Genomic DNA, 14,819 nt, shown 5'->3' on the forward strand with positions numbered 1-14,819 from the left:
CATTAAATTGTCACTTTCATGTTTAACAATCATTGGATTTCCTTGAGATTGTAGATTGAATTCATGTTTTGAAACGGAAAGGTTTTATTGTTCGTGTGTGTTTTCTTTGAAGAAGATTTCAGAATTCTGCCCACTATTTTTAACTTTGTGCTATGGTCAATAAACTTGGAATATTTTAAATTACTTGGAATATTTTAAATTACTGTTTCTTGAAAGCTTGAAAACTGAATTGACAATGAAATTGCTTAATATTGTTATGGTGGTTTATCCCATTCATTTGAGGTACAACACAGGATCTAAATATTTCCAGTTTCTAGACTAAGTTTAAAAGTTTGCCTAGACCTAAATACTCAGAATTTTGAGGTGATTCTAGTTGGAGATGATATCCATTTGAGTTATCTATCTCCCAGATTTTGAATCACGAACTTTGGATGTGTAAAACTCAAGTTATGAACGTTTTTCTGAGAATTGCCCGAAATTATTCGAGAACAATAGATCCTGTTTAGGAAATAATTTTGGCCGACCTATCAATTGAATTTGTTCACAAAATTTTAACCTGAAATTCTCCTAGGTATAACATGACTACAATTTAAATTTTCTAGATTTTGGATTTCATTTGGATGTCGAACGGGATTTATTTAAGAAAGTCGTACAAGCTGAAGATCTATACTTTCCGGAAGGAAATTTCTTTAACTTCATAACAAATTCTCTGAAGCCTTAATGCTTTTAGTACAACTTAAATTTTCACATTTCATAAACCATTTAGACAGAGTTTTACAAATTTAAGGTCCTTGAAATGTCATGAGCCCCCATAGCTCGGGGCGTCACAAGCCTTGTACATGGTGTTTAGTCGGCTATAAGGTTTGTGTGTTGTGAGGTTTGGCCTTTCGGCTGGTATATATGTGAATGTTTATAGCGAGCTGAATGTGGGGCTGTTATTTGTAGGCTATAAGGAGTTTTTTTAGAACAGCAGTTTATAGAGCAGCACTATGAACAATAGCAATAATAAGAAAGCAGCAAGTAGAAACTACACGGCAGATTTTCCATTGTTTTTTTTTTTTTTTTTTTTTACTAAGAACGAATAACTTAAAAACAACTGGGAAAAAAACTACTGCTGCTGCTACCTACTTTTTTATGTTGTGTTGTTTTAAAGTTTTGGGCGGAGGTTTTTCTATACATTTTGTGGTGTTTGGTTTATGGCTTTTGAAGAGACTTTTGTTTGGTCAAAGGAAGATAATTTGTTCTGATACCAAATTGATGCAGGATACAATACGAGAATTAGAGGATAAGGGAAATGGGAGATAAGAGAAGAATGGAGAGAGAAATAGAAGGGGGGAATGTAGTAGGAGGGAGATTGTAAGTTAAGAAGAACAGGAGATGGAAAAATGAAAATGGGGATTATCGAAGATTATCTTATTACAATGCAAAACCCTTACATAGGGTTTGAAAAAAGATCTTACTCTAGGTAAGAAATGCTATAAAATCAAACTGTAATTATGTTTCCTAAAATAAACATTCAAAGTTGGAAACTAAATTAAACAATATCCCTTCTAATATTCCATGAATAGGTAATCCGTTCTTGGTAAGTGATTACTTCATTACTTCTAAGATCACATTATAAAACAAAAATTCACGAGCTTCTATATTGAATCAAAATCCACTAGTTTAAATTTGAGTTGTTTGTAACATTGATATAATTACGAACTTTACTCTCAATTTTTTTTTGAATATGTATTTAAGTTTAATAAGCACATTGATGAAAGTTTTGTTGTTAATGATGTTGGACGTCAAATACTATTTCTAGATGGTTGTATACTTAAATTGAACAAAGACCAAACCATATGATGTTCGCTTGGGCTGGCGAATATAAGTGGACCTCTTTGTCTAGCTTGTGAGTGGAAGTGAATCTTTTTAATTCGTCATTTGTTATGATATACAAACTTATTTTATGCAAATATATAGATTTTTTATCCTTTTCATATTGATATTGTGATCACAAGATAATTTTATGCTCAGGTTTGGGTTGCTGCCTGGTTTTTATGTTGCTTTATTCGATTTTTTCTTCGTGAGATCCCAGAGACTTGGAAATGTAATATCTCATTCCTTTTGGTTTGCTTGAGTAGATTGATAGTTTATTTCATAAATGAGACCATGGTAGATATATTTTCTCTAGGTTGTTTATTGTAGTCACTGAAGTCTTTGTTGCAATGATTTTGTTTTTGATAAACATCAAGAAATGAAAGATTGCTCAATCTACAACTGCATTGCTATTATGGAAAAAAATGAATGGGAGAAGGAAAAATTGAATGTTAGTTTCTTTTGAGTTTTTCTATGATGGCCTCTTTCCCTTATGAGTTTCAATGCGAATAATGCTAGACACAAGTAAAATTGGTAGTAAGATTTCACTATTTTGTGCAAATTGTGCCTATTTCCGTGCACCACTCTTTGCTTCTTATTCCCCAAACTGATTCATAAATGCCGGTTTAGGCTCCGATACTGCTATATAAACTCTATTATACAAGATGATCGATGTGACCCAATGTATTCATGTTATCCTTTTCTCAATCAGCGAATGCCTAATGTGAATCCAGAAGTGTCCATCGTTGCTTTTAGAGCTTATGTTATGCCTTGGGATTTGGCTACTTTACTAAGTAATGGCTGTACGTATAAAACTTACCCAAAGAAAAGTGTGAATGAACATCCTCATGTTTAGTATACTTATGCCTCGTTTACTATTAATTGCTCGTCTTGGCAGAATTTCCACGAAAAGTTAGCTGAGACATCATCGAAAAACATCCGTTCAAAAGCAGAATATCCTTCTTAACATCGAAGTTTTCAACTCCAGGATCAACACTCGTCCTCGACTCGATCAACAGGCTCTTGTCACAAAGTGATTGTGATGGAAAAGACAAGTTCTCAGGATCAATGTGCTTTGTTGGACTCAGGTGGTATCGACTTTCCATTAACTTTGTCCTTTTCGTTTTATAGTTCATTTATTTGATAAAAACAATTTTCACTGCTGCTGCCGATGACATGTTTTGGCCAAGCTGGAGAAAAGGTAAAAGTTACTTTATTTTCCAAACTTGTTTGATTTTTTATTTTTTCTTACTTTTAACTAAAAAAAGTCACTTAATTTTTAAAACTACTCTTACTTAAGAGACTTGCTACTATTAACTTTCTACAGATGCAGAATCCATATGCTTACTCTGACCATTACCTCAACGGGTTATACACTGCCGACGGACCTCATACCATGATAAATGCAATTATCGCATTATAAATGTGTTGAAACTTTTACTGTAATTATTTGCTGCTTCGTCTTATTAACAGAAATACTCATTGGAAGTCACGGAGAAACTATTCTTTTTCTTTCTGAACTCGAAGTTTATTTACATTAAAATAGGAATTCTTGTTTTGATTTCAATTAATGCTTTGCTTACAATGTTATTATTTTCAAAATTCTTGATTAGATTCAGCTTCGTTTGGCCCCTGTTAATTTTTATTTCATTATATTCTATTTTTTTCTCTCCTATTTTCATCCACACAATTTATCATAAAATAATATTACACGTAAATTGAAAACTTTTCCTTCTTTTTCAACTATTCATTTTTCAGAAAAACACTGTTACATCCCTTTCCATTCTACGAAAAGGGGGCCAAATGGGGGCTTAGTCTCATGTTATGAGTGCAGCCTCTATTCGAGTGCCACTGCCTGTTGATATGCCCGATGATGGTCCCATAAATGTCAATGCTAAAAAATATCATAGAATACTCTGAAGGAGAAGACATATGCAACGTATTAAGGGATAAAAATTCCACATCGATTAAAAATGAAAACATAGACAAACTAATAAGGTCTTGGACTACTCTTAACAAAGTTGATCTTTTAAAATGAAACCCTAAATCTTGACATAATATTAGAGTCTATTGAGCTCTAACAAGCTATTCGATTAGAATAAGACTCAATAAATGAGCATATGGATTTCAATATTGGTCTGCTTAAACGAGCCACCATCTTGCAGGGGCATGTTAAGTGATAAAAATCCCACATCGATTAAAAATGGAAACATAGACCAACTAATAAGGTCTTGAATTACTTCTCTAAACAAAGTTGATTTTTTAAGATAGAACATTTCCTTTGTCATGATTTTGTCCAATGTGAATTTGAATGGTTGAATTTCCATCCTTCTAATCCATTAGCAGTTGTATCTGCCATTAGCAGCTGTATCTGCCAAATGGGGGCTTAGTCTCAGGTTATGAGTGCAGCCTCTATTCGAGTGCCACTGCCTGTTGATATGCCAAATGATGGTCCCATATATGTCAATGCTAAAAAATATCATAGAATACTCTAAAGGAGAAGACACATGCAAAGTATTAAGGGATAAAAATTTCATATCGATTAAAAATGGAAACATAGACAAACTAATAAGGTCTTGAACTACTCTTAACAAAGTTGATCTTTTAATATGAAACCCTAAATCTTGACATGATATTAGAGTCTATTGAGCTCTAACAAGCTATTCGATTAGAATAAGACTCAATAAATGAGCATATGGATTTCAATATCGGTCTGCTTAAACGAGCCACCATCTTGCAGGGGCATGTTAAGTGATAAAAATCCCACATCGATTAAAAATGGAAACATAGACCAACTAATAAGGTCTTGAATTACTTCTCTAAACAAGGTTGATTTTTTAAGATAGAACATTTCCTTTGTCATGATTTTGTCTAATGTGAATTTGAATGGTTGAATTTCCATCCTTCTAATCCATTAGCAGTTGTATCTGCCATTAGCAGCTGTATCTGCCAAATGGGGGCTTAGTCTCAGGTTATGAGTGCAGCCTCTATTCGAGTGCCACTGCCTGTTGATATGCCAGATGATGGTCCCATATATGTCAATGCTAAAAAATATCATAGAATACTCTGAAGGAGAAGACACATGCAAAGTATTAAGGGATAAAAATTCCATATTGATTAAAAATGGAAACATAAACAAACTAATAAGGTCTTGAACTACTCTTAACAAAGTTGATCTTTTAAAATAAAACCCTAAATCTTGACATGATATTAGAGTCTATTGGGCTCTAACAAGCTATTCGATTAGAATAAGACTCAATAAATGAGCATATGGATTTCAATATCGGTCTGCTTAAACGAGCCACCATCTTGCAGGGACATGTTAAGTGATAAAAATTCCACATCGATTAAAAATGGAAACATAGACCAACTAATAAGGTCTTGAATTACTTCTCTAAACAATGTTGATTTTTTAAGATAGAACATTTCCTTTGTCATGATTTTGTCCAATGTGAATTTGAATGGTTGAATTTCCATCCTTCTAATCCATTAGCAGTTGTATATGCCATTAGCAGCTGTATTTGGACGAAGCCTCGACATCTTCATGCTCTAAATAGAGTTAGAGGGTCGGGTTGACGCTTTCTCAGCACAAAGAAACCTCATAGTTCGACTCAACTCATCCCTCCAACTCCCTGAGTATGGAGTACTCGCATCACGTTCAAGCTAGCAAGAATGATACTCCAATCGAAGCTACAAGGGTCAGCAATGTGGATGTTATTTTCTCACAGCCGGAAAGTAGGTATTCAACTAACCAGTCCAATGTGGTTGTTTCCATGCAAGGCACTAGTGGCCTTGTCTACTATGGAAATAGCCCGGTGAGAACTTATAATGTGCAAGGCTCCCAACAGCCAGGCAATTCATCCTTGGCTTCGTTATTTCAGTTTTAGAGGTTTTGTGCTAAAAATACTCGACTAATAGATTAATTTATATAGGTTGGACGTAAATATTAGATATGTCTGAGAGGTTCTAGATTTCGGTTGGGTGATATTAAGTTTGTTAACTCCAAAGTCTGCTTCATATAAGGCAGAGACAGGGGGGCTGGGCTGTTTTTTACATGAAAAAAAAATTTTCACGTTACAATCCTCTCTTTAATTCAATCCAAGATCCATCCTTTATATAAAAGCCTTCAATAAACACATTGAAGGTTATGACTCAAGAATCATTTTTCACGGTTTATGCTTCCACTTACAAAGCCTCAGCCATTGGCGATTAAGCCAGTGCTTGTTGGCCGTTGCCTTTTTGAGTTTTTTTTTTTAATTATTGGCTATTAGGTTTTTTGTCTTTTTTTTTATAGCCTAAAGTCTTTTATGTTTTTTTTTAATTTAATTTAATTTAATTTATTATTATTATTATTTTTTTTTGGAGATAGGATTGAACGTTCCTTTTTAGAAGCTCTCTCTGTCACAATAAAGGCGGCTACTAGGCTCTTTTGACTTTACTCGAAGTGGGATATTAACGATATGAAAGATTTCTATTTTTCTTCTAATTTTAATCATGGATAAAAATTTTGTCATAGTATTTGCTACTGAAATGATTTATTGATCTATTTAATGTTTGTTTATAAGTTTATTTATTTATTTATTTATTTTAGATTTTGCTAGTTTTTTTGTAACCTTCCTTCAAACAATTATGTTACAAGTACAATAAAATTTGAAAGAAAACTTTGATAGATAGCACATGACAAAAATTGATTGGAAGATGGAAAGAGAAAAAAGAAAATAATCCAATTATCTACGACCAAATTAATTTCGATAGGAATTCTGTCAAGAATTTCTTGTACTCATGGCTTTTTCCTCCTTCAAAATAGTATTTTTCTAAAGGGTAATTAGCACAAAAGGTCCATATCTTTCAATGTTATTGTGTAAAACGTTTATACCTTTCATTTTTTAACATTTTTGCTCTTATTTCAACGTTTAATTGTAGAAAACGTCATTTTTATCATTTTTAATGTAAAATGATCAAAATACCCTCTCATTTAAATAAAATAAAAAAAAAGAAAAGAAAACTAAATAATAAATTACAATCTTAATTTTAAATATTTTAAAAAGTGCAAGTGAGTCCAAATAATTATTAAAAAGCCTAATAGCACAAAAGATCCATATGTTGGGCTTATATGGTGGAAACGTCCATATGTTTGAAATTGGTGAAAATGACGTTTTGTGCAATAAAACATTGAAATATGGATAAAAACGTAAAAAAAATTGAAACGTAGGGACGTTTTCCACAAGAAGTGTTAAATCTAGAGATTTTTTTGCTATTAAACCTTATTAAAATATTAAAAATAACAAAATTCTCTCTCTCTCTCTATCTTCTTCTCCAAATGTGACTGTTACATTAGAAGTGAAAAAACTTCAACTAACCATCGCCGAACCTCCATACTGTTGAACCATTTGTCGATATTTTAAGACCATGAAGAGAGGCGTCCTAGTGAGAATAGTCGATTGGTGTGTTAGAAATAACATGGGTCTCTAAAAAATAGGTAATGCTGCTAGTATTTGCATTCGCAAGTTGGATATATTGGTTTGCAATTCCGAATAAATCTATTAACATGAAGGTTTCAAGGTTGGACATTGGGTGGTATGTATAGAGTGAATTGAGGGCTTTTTCGGTGGTATGGTGGTCCAGCAGTTTGGGTGGTGGGTCGCTGGAGTTTTTTGACTTCTAAGGTAGTTGACCCATTTGGAGAAGAATAGAAGAGAGAGAGTTTCCTTTGTAATTTTCAATATTTTTATAAGGTCTAATAGCAAAAAAATCCCTACATTTGACACTTCTTGTCGAAAACGTTCATATATTTCATTATATATATATATATATATTTTTTTTTTTACGTTTTCATCATTATTTTCACGTCTCATTACAGAAAACGTCATTTTCACCAATTTGAAATGTAATGACGTTTTGTACACTATAAGTCAAACGTATTAACGTTTTGTACTATTAGATCTTTTAATAATTATTTGGACTTACTTGTACTTTTTAAAATATTTAGGAGCAAGATTGTAATTTATTTTTTATTTTTCTTTTTATTTTTTTGTTTTATTTAAATAGGAAGGTATTTTAGTCATTTTAAAATAAAAAATGGTGAAAATGACATTTTCTACAATGAAACGTTGAAATAACGGCGAAAATGTCAAAAAATGAAAGGTATGAACGTTTTGCACAATAACATTGAAATATAAGAACCTTTGATACTAAATACCCTTGCCTAAATGTTTCTTATTTAACCCAATAATGGAAAAAGTGCATGTTCAATAGTGACGGGATAAAAAGGGTTCATGAATCTTGAGAATCTTGAATTTTATTTATTTATTTATTTATTTACTTTTTATTTTTTTTAAGCAAAGAAGAGCTTGTTTAACACTTTAACCCAACTTAGTTGAAAAATATTTTTCGTTTAAACTCATATTCAATTGTACATTTTCATTAATATAATTATGCACGTGCATTTATAATTTCTTACTTTTGAATCATACATTCTTCATAATAATTTATTTTCGCTTCAAATGATATATCCCAAACAAAGACATTTATAATTGCATAACTACTTAGTGTAATTTCATAATAAGTAACCATTTGATAATTCGATTTTTATCTTATTAAATTAAAGGAACTAAATTGGGCTTCTTTTTTTCTTGACTGTTACTCAATTTTACACTTATTTATTTTCGTCATCCTCGATAACCTTATGACCTGCAAAAGAAATATCTTCTTCAAATTGCTTGCTTTTAAGTACTTATTTCAAAGAATGTATTGTTATGAAAGTATATAAAATTCGTGGATCTTAAGGAATCTGTAGCTAAATTTTTTTTTGATCAACTTATAATTCTGAAAAATTTATGCCAAAGATGTTCAAAATCTGTAAATCAACTCTTCCGTTAGCCCACTAGTTGGCCAATTTGACAGCTCGTTTGTTGGTTTATGTCAAATGTTGTTCGATAATTTAATATTTTTCGGAGCAATTATTGAATCGAGTCTCAAAACTACTCTCACATTGATTTTAATAGAAGTGACAATAAAAGTGATATCAATTTCAATTGGAATATAAAAGCACAAGTTTAATTGTTCGAGAACTCAACTTATGCGAGTGTCATATTTTGGTGATATAGCTTGATTTTATCATGAATTACTTTTGAATTTTGAATTTCTTAATTTTTGTGATTGACGAAACTTGAGCTTTAAGGAATTTATTCCTCAAAATTTGGTTTCGATTCAATGGTTTTATACTAAAAAATATATATAAAAAAAATTCTTTATTGAAAATTGTAATAATCGTCGATTTTAATTGTAGCAATTTTTTCCATATAGTCCCAGTTTGTCATCCTTTATTGTACATTCCTTTTCATTATTTTTTCCACAGTATTCATTTTTAATTAAAATAATATTACATATTAATAAAAAAAAATCTTACTTTTTTTTAGTCACACATTCTCTATCAATCATTATTTCACAATGCATTTCTCCGAATTAATGGACTCAAAGGGGCCTTAATCGACTTTTCCAAATTTTGTTCCGAACGTCGTCGTTTAATTCACCAACTCATTCCCCCCATAGAGAAGTGTGAAAAGCGAGAAGTTGAACTGGCACAATTTCACAGCCATCGTGTTTGCAGTGCCTGCAATTCCCTTTTGCCACTATAAAATTCAAGTCCCTACATGCTTACATATACATACACGTCTATATAGAGAGAGAAAGTGATTTGGAAGAGGCGACGAAGGGAGATGGTGTCGTACGTGAGCGTGTTGCTGTATGGGGTGGGTGGAATAGTGGTGGCGGGGATGGCTTTGCTGGTGGCGTTCCAGGAGAAGTTAGTGTATGTGCCGGTAGTGCCTGGTTTAACCAAGTCCTATCCTATGACCCCTGCCCGCCTCCGCCTCCTATACGAGGATGTGTGGCTCAGATCCTCCGATGGCGTCAGACTCCATTCCTGGTTCATCAAGCTATTCCCCGACTGCCGAGGTCTTAACTATGAATTTAATTTAACTGTGTTCATACGTGTTTTGATTTAAGCGTAATTGTAGGTGGGATCAAGGTGTTTGATTAATGATTAAATTTTAGGGTTTTTTAGAAGTTGATCATAATTTGATTTGATTTGGATGGTGATTTTTGTGTAGTTTGGGCGCGGCTCATTGACTTCTTTGAAAAATATGATTGCTGGTGTGGGAGCGGAATCCAGGAGAAATGATTTTGAATCTGAAGGGATTTTTTCTGATTCCAACCTCAAGACCACAATTAGACTGCAGCTTAGTTTGATTTGAGATGATTTGAGTTCAGTAGGGAATACTTGGAGGGCTAGTAAATGGGTGTGATTGAGTTTCATTCTTTTACTTTTGTTTTCAATTTTTTTTTTCTTTGGTAGCAAGATAAGTGGGTTTTAGCAAAGTAGGACTAAAACTTCATACTGTTGGATCGATAGAAATTAGAAATAATGCTTTTGTATGTGAGGTTAGTATTATTGCAGTCACTTGGGGTATTAGCAAGTGTTGATCAATTTCTTATGAAAGTTGGTGTATTTTCCAAGCATTTTTTTAAAGTGTGAAGGTCCACAATAAGCCTGTGAAGTTTTGTGTAGCATTATGCCGTTGATGATTCGGGGAACAGTGAATTTAAAGGAATTAGGCACCAATAACATTCAATTCAACCACGAAAAGGAAATATTAAAAGAACAGTTCGAAGAGATGATAGTTGTTGTAAGTAGAGCTCTTGAGAAAAAAAATAGTAAATGCATAAAGGGAAATGTCAGCTGCTGTTGAGTATATCAATTTTTTTTTCTTATTCTTATTTATATTGTGGATTGCATAAAGTAATTTGGTAACGTCTTAATGGGATTCACTGCACTTAGTTCCTAATGTCATTGGGTTTGCAGGTCCTACCATTCTCTTTTTCCAGGAAAATGCTGGAAGTATCCTTTTGTTTTCTGAAAACTCAAAATATTTTGTTGTTCCTTTTCTTGCATCTGCAGACTTTTTTTGAATTTTGTTTGTTAGATTTATTTTCGTTTGAGGCCTTGACTAGTTAAATGCAGACATCGCCCATCGTCTTGAAATGGTTCGCATAATGTTACAGAGACTGCAATGCAATGTTTTCATGCTTTCATACAGAGGGTAAGTTATTGTAGTTTTTTCCTTTAGATGGTTTGTCAGGTAATGTTGTTAACTAGGTGAATACCTATCTAACTGAATATCTGTTTTGTTGATTTTGTGGTACTCAGTTATGGAGCTAGTGAGGGATTCTCTTCACAACTTGGTATTACAAAGGATGCTCAGGTTTGTTTCTGGCCACTGGGTTTAACTTAACATGGCATTTCAACTTCTTGCAATGGGTGCTATCATCATTTTCTTTCACTTCCTATTAACTTTTTTTGGGGGATGGGGGATAAAGTAAACACGAATAGTTTGTAATAATGGCATCTTCTGTTTGAGCAGGCTGCACTGGATCATTTGTTTCAGAGGACAGATATTGACACATCAAGAATAATAGTCTTTGGAAGGTCACTTGGGGGAGCTGTTGGAGCTGTGCTTACCAAAAACAACCCTGACAAGGTAATGATTCCAGGTTTGCTTTTATTGAAGTTCCCCTTTTTTCTTGGTTCAATTTTTTATTTTTTTAAGTTTATTATAAGTTTATCTGTATAGGGAATAAGCATTTTCATGATTATTTCCAAGATAGTAGCTTTAAAGTCCGCGCAGACTCTTGCTTGGTCAGAGAAAAAGCTGAGAACCAGTGTAGGGATGAGGGTGGTGGCTGGGGGATACTTAAAGTAAACAGACTCGTTGTGTAAAGGGTAACCGGGTTGGGGTCTATGATGATGGGTTCTAGTTTAATATTCCTATAAATATTTTATCTTCTGTCAAGTGTGGTAATTTTTGGAAGTTCTTATCAAAAACATCCAATTCAAAATAAAAGCATGGCCTCTTTCCCTTCCAATATAACATTATTTGGTAGAAAGTCTTCTTTAGAAGAAACTTCTTTTATATTGTATATGACAGTTTTATTTATTTTAACTATTTTCTTCTTTCTTTCTTTGTTGGGTGGGGTGTGCATGCGTGTGCACGTGTGTTTGTGAAGGTTGAATTGGGCTCTGCGAATCATTAACATCAAAATTATTGGTTGAAGTTCTTAGAACTTTAAATATAAGGCTACTTTTTCCCTACAAGTTTATGGTTCTTATTGCTATTTATCTTTTCATTAGTAGCTGGAAGCATGAATTGAAAAGCAATAACAAGCTTGATGATAAATCAGAAAATTGCTTGATTTTATGCACAAGAAATTGATTAAGTTGGATATAGATTGAAAAAATGTAAGGAGGGATAGCATTTTGTACATTATAAATTTCTCATCCGCTAGAACAGATGTGTTAGCGCTTGGTTTATAGTTAACGTTTTTATGTTGCCTTTTGTTTCTGTTCTGAGCAGGCTCTCTCTCTCTCTCTCTCTCTCTCTCAAATTAATCTTTTCAAAGCATATGGATAGTTGTTTTCCCATTTACTGGGTAGTGGGTAGTAATGCTACTTGGACAAGTAGGTTCTGGTTATTCTCTTGGTATATTTTAGTTTCGCCTACTTTGTCAACCAAGTCATTTCTTAACTTCAACTTATTCGAATAAGCCATCAGAATGTCAGAATGGTTTTATGTTATAAGTGATAAGTGTTGGGATAATTGTTACCTGGTGCATCTTATGCACTGCATGTTCCATCTGGATAATATTATTGTACTGCTCTTTGTGGTTTGTTTTTATGTATGGTTTATTTGTGCCAATGTCCTTTTTCATCACTTTGTCCATTCAATCAAGATATCATTTTTCTGTACTTATCTCTGGAAGTCCTCTCATACTAAATCGGTTTAATCTAATTCTTAGTTTAAATATGAGATATGCCAATTTTGACTCACACTAACTTTGGTGTATCGATTATTGCAGGTGGCTGCAATAATATTGGAGAACACTTTTACTTCTATCCTGGATATGGCTGGCGTTTTGTTACCCTTTCTTAAATGGTTTATTGGGAAAAGTAGCTCAAAGGGTCCCCGACTTCTTAATTTTCTGGTTCGCTCTCCATGGAACACCATTGATGTCATTGGTGAGGTGAGATTGCAAGTCGTGCTACTCTTATTCTGAATCTCTGCTATTATTATGAAGATACTTCGTAGCATACCTGGCAGTTATTTTCCATGACCTGGAAGGTCTAATTTTTTGACTTCTTTGGAATCACCTTCAGACTATACACCTTTGAGTAGCTAAAGAAATACATGTAGGCAAAGCATATGGTGAGCCTTTTTATGGCATGTGATTCAGTTGATATTAATTTTGATGTTTTATTAGGAAGATACGCAGAGAGGTATCTGATGGCAAGTTTGTTTTATGTTTACAAAGTTGACATAATTTATTTCCTGCACCCTTCTACATTTACAGTCGACTTTCACATGATGTAAGTTTTGGATAGAATGTGATTTCTAGGTTCAAGAGGCAAGATTAATAAATGCAGACAGGTAAAATCTTGTCTGTTCAGCTAAATATTGTTCTTATTTCTGCTGACGTTTTGAATTGCAGATCAAACAACCAATTCTTTTCCTCTCTGGACTGCAAGATGAAATGGTTCCACCGTCCCACATGCAGATGTTATATGCTAAAGCAGCTGCACGCAATCAGCAATGTTCATTTGTTGAATTCCCTAATGGCATGCATATGGATACATGGTTGTCTGGTGGTGATCGATATTGGAGCACAATTCAAGAGTTCTTGGAAAAAACTGTTCCACAGAAGAATAGTGACTCTAAGCAAGGTAAGTTTTGGATTTCCTATTCCCGACTCCTTTTTCAAGCCTGCATCTTTTAACCTCCCATGTGACCAAAGATATTTTATTGTTTATTTTAACTCGATGCAACAAGTCATGAAAAGCACTTTCTGCAACTGCATTCTTCTGGCCAAACTATGTCCTTAAATCTTGCTTTTCTACTAATAAGCAAATCAAAAGAAGAATTATAATTTCAAAAATATTGCTGAAAATGTTACCCCAGTTCTTTTATTTATATTAATTACTATAAATTGCTGCCAAAAATTTCCTTTAGGTTTCTTTGGTTACTCAAGGATTTCACCTGGTATTCTAGTCAATAGTAATGTTATTATATATTTAAGCGTCATCTACTGATACCTCTATCTTTTCACGTTATTCAAATACGATTTTTTTTCCCCTGCCGTATATCTGATTAAAGTCTATAAACTGCCATTTATTTAAGCAAGGAGGATTATTGGAAATACAAGTTTCTTCATACTAATAATGTAGTTTCTATTGTCATATCATTATTTTCTAATTCTGTCAGATTTTGAGGCAAGGTGATCTGCTGCGTGTAATACTTGGGCGTCCCAAGGGTTCAACAATTTTTCCCTTCTTTTCCATTTTGCAGCGACGAAAAGCTTTCTGTGATTGTCCACCGCAGCTGCTGCGTTTCTCATATGTATTCTTGTGGACATCCACATTGGTGCACAGTTTTCACTAGACCATAACGGTATTGAAGCTTTGGGTGTACCTAATATTACATTACATGCTTCAACATCTAAGCCAGACTGATTGTAATTGTATGAAATAGAAAACAAAATAATCTCACATTTATATTTGGTATTGGAGTCAGCAGCTCTCCCTTCACCTCTTTGGCTCTCGTGTATGCATGTATGCGGAGTAATGCTATTTGCACGAGTGGGGTCCACTACCCACAATTCGTTAAAACTAAAAATAAAAATAAAAATGTGTGGCTATTTACATCTATCATTCTTTTATGTATACCATTATTTAGCATCACTAATGTTAGAGCACTAGTCTAAGTGTCATAATCTGATAGATTCAATTAAATCTAGAATTATTTGATTCATTTAATTGTGCCTATTATTTAATGTCACTTAGACCGGTGGTGTAAGATCACTGGTACTAGATAACATTACTGGAGCTTTCATTTTCTCCATCTAATTCCTTT

At 33.3% G+C, this 14,819-nt stretch overlaps 1 protein-coding gene and 1 long non-coding RNA gene across 2 annotated transcripts; both read left to right on the forward strand.

Annotated features, from left to right (window-relative positions):
* Positions 1 to 2,265: 2,265 nt before the first annotated feature.
* LOC111400038 lies at positions 2,266 to 3,371 on the forward strand. Its single transcript, XR_002703822.1, has 3 exons — positions 2,266 to 2,660; positions 2,756 to 3,058; positions 3,185 to 3,371. It is a non-coding gene; the product is annotated as an uncharacterized LOC111400038 (long non-coding RNA).
* A 6,026-nt stretch (positions 3,372 to 9,397) lies between these two features.
* Positions 9,398 to 14,498, forward strand: LOC111399467 (protein bem46-like). The gene is made up of 8 exons (XM_023026777.1): positions 9,398 to 9,813; positions 10,721 to 10,756; positions 10,880 to 10,958; positions 11,066 to 11,120; positions 11,280 to 11,396; positions 12,772 to 12,936; positions 13,402 to 13,633; positions 14,172 to 14,498. The coding sequence occupies exons 1-8, from the start codon at positions 9,576 to 9,578 to the stop codon at positions 14,186 to 14,188; spliced, it is 939 nt and encodes a 312-aa protein (XP_022882545.1). The 5' UTR covers positions 9,398 to 9,575; the 3' UTR covers positions 14,189 to 14,498.
* The last annotated feature ends 321 nt before the right edge of the window (positions 14,499 to 14,819 follow it).

Source organism: Olea europaea, chromosome 9 (genome assembly GCF_002742605.1).
Source record: "Olea europaea var. sylvestris chromosome 9, O_europaea_v1, whole genome shotgun sequence".
NCBI lineage: Eukaryota > Viridiplantae > Streptophyta > Magnoliopsida > Lamiales > Oleaceae > Olea > Olea europaea.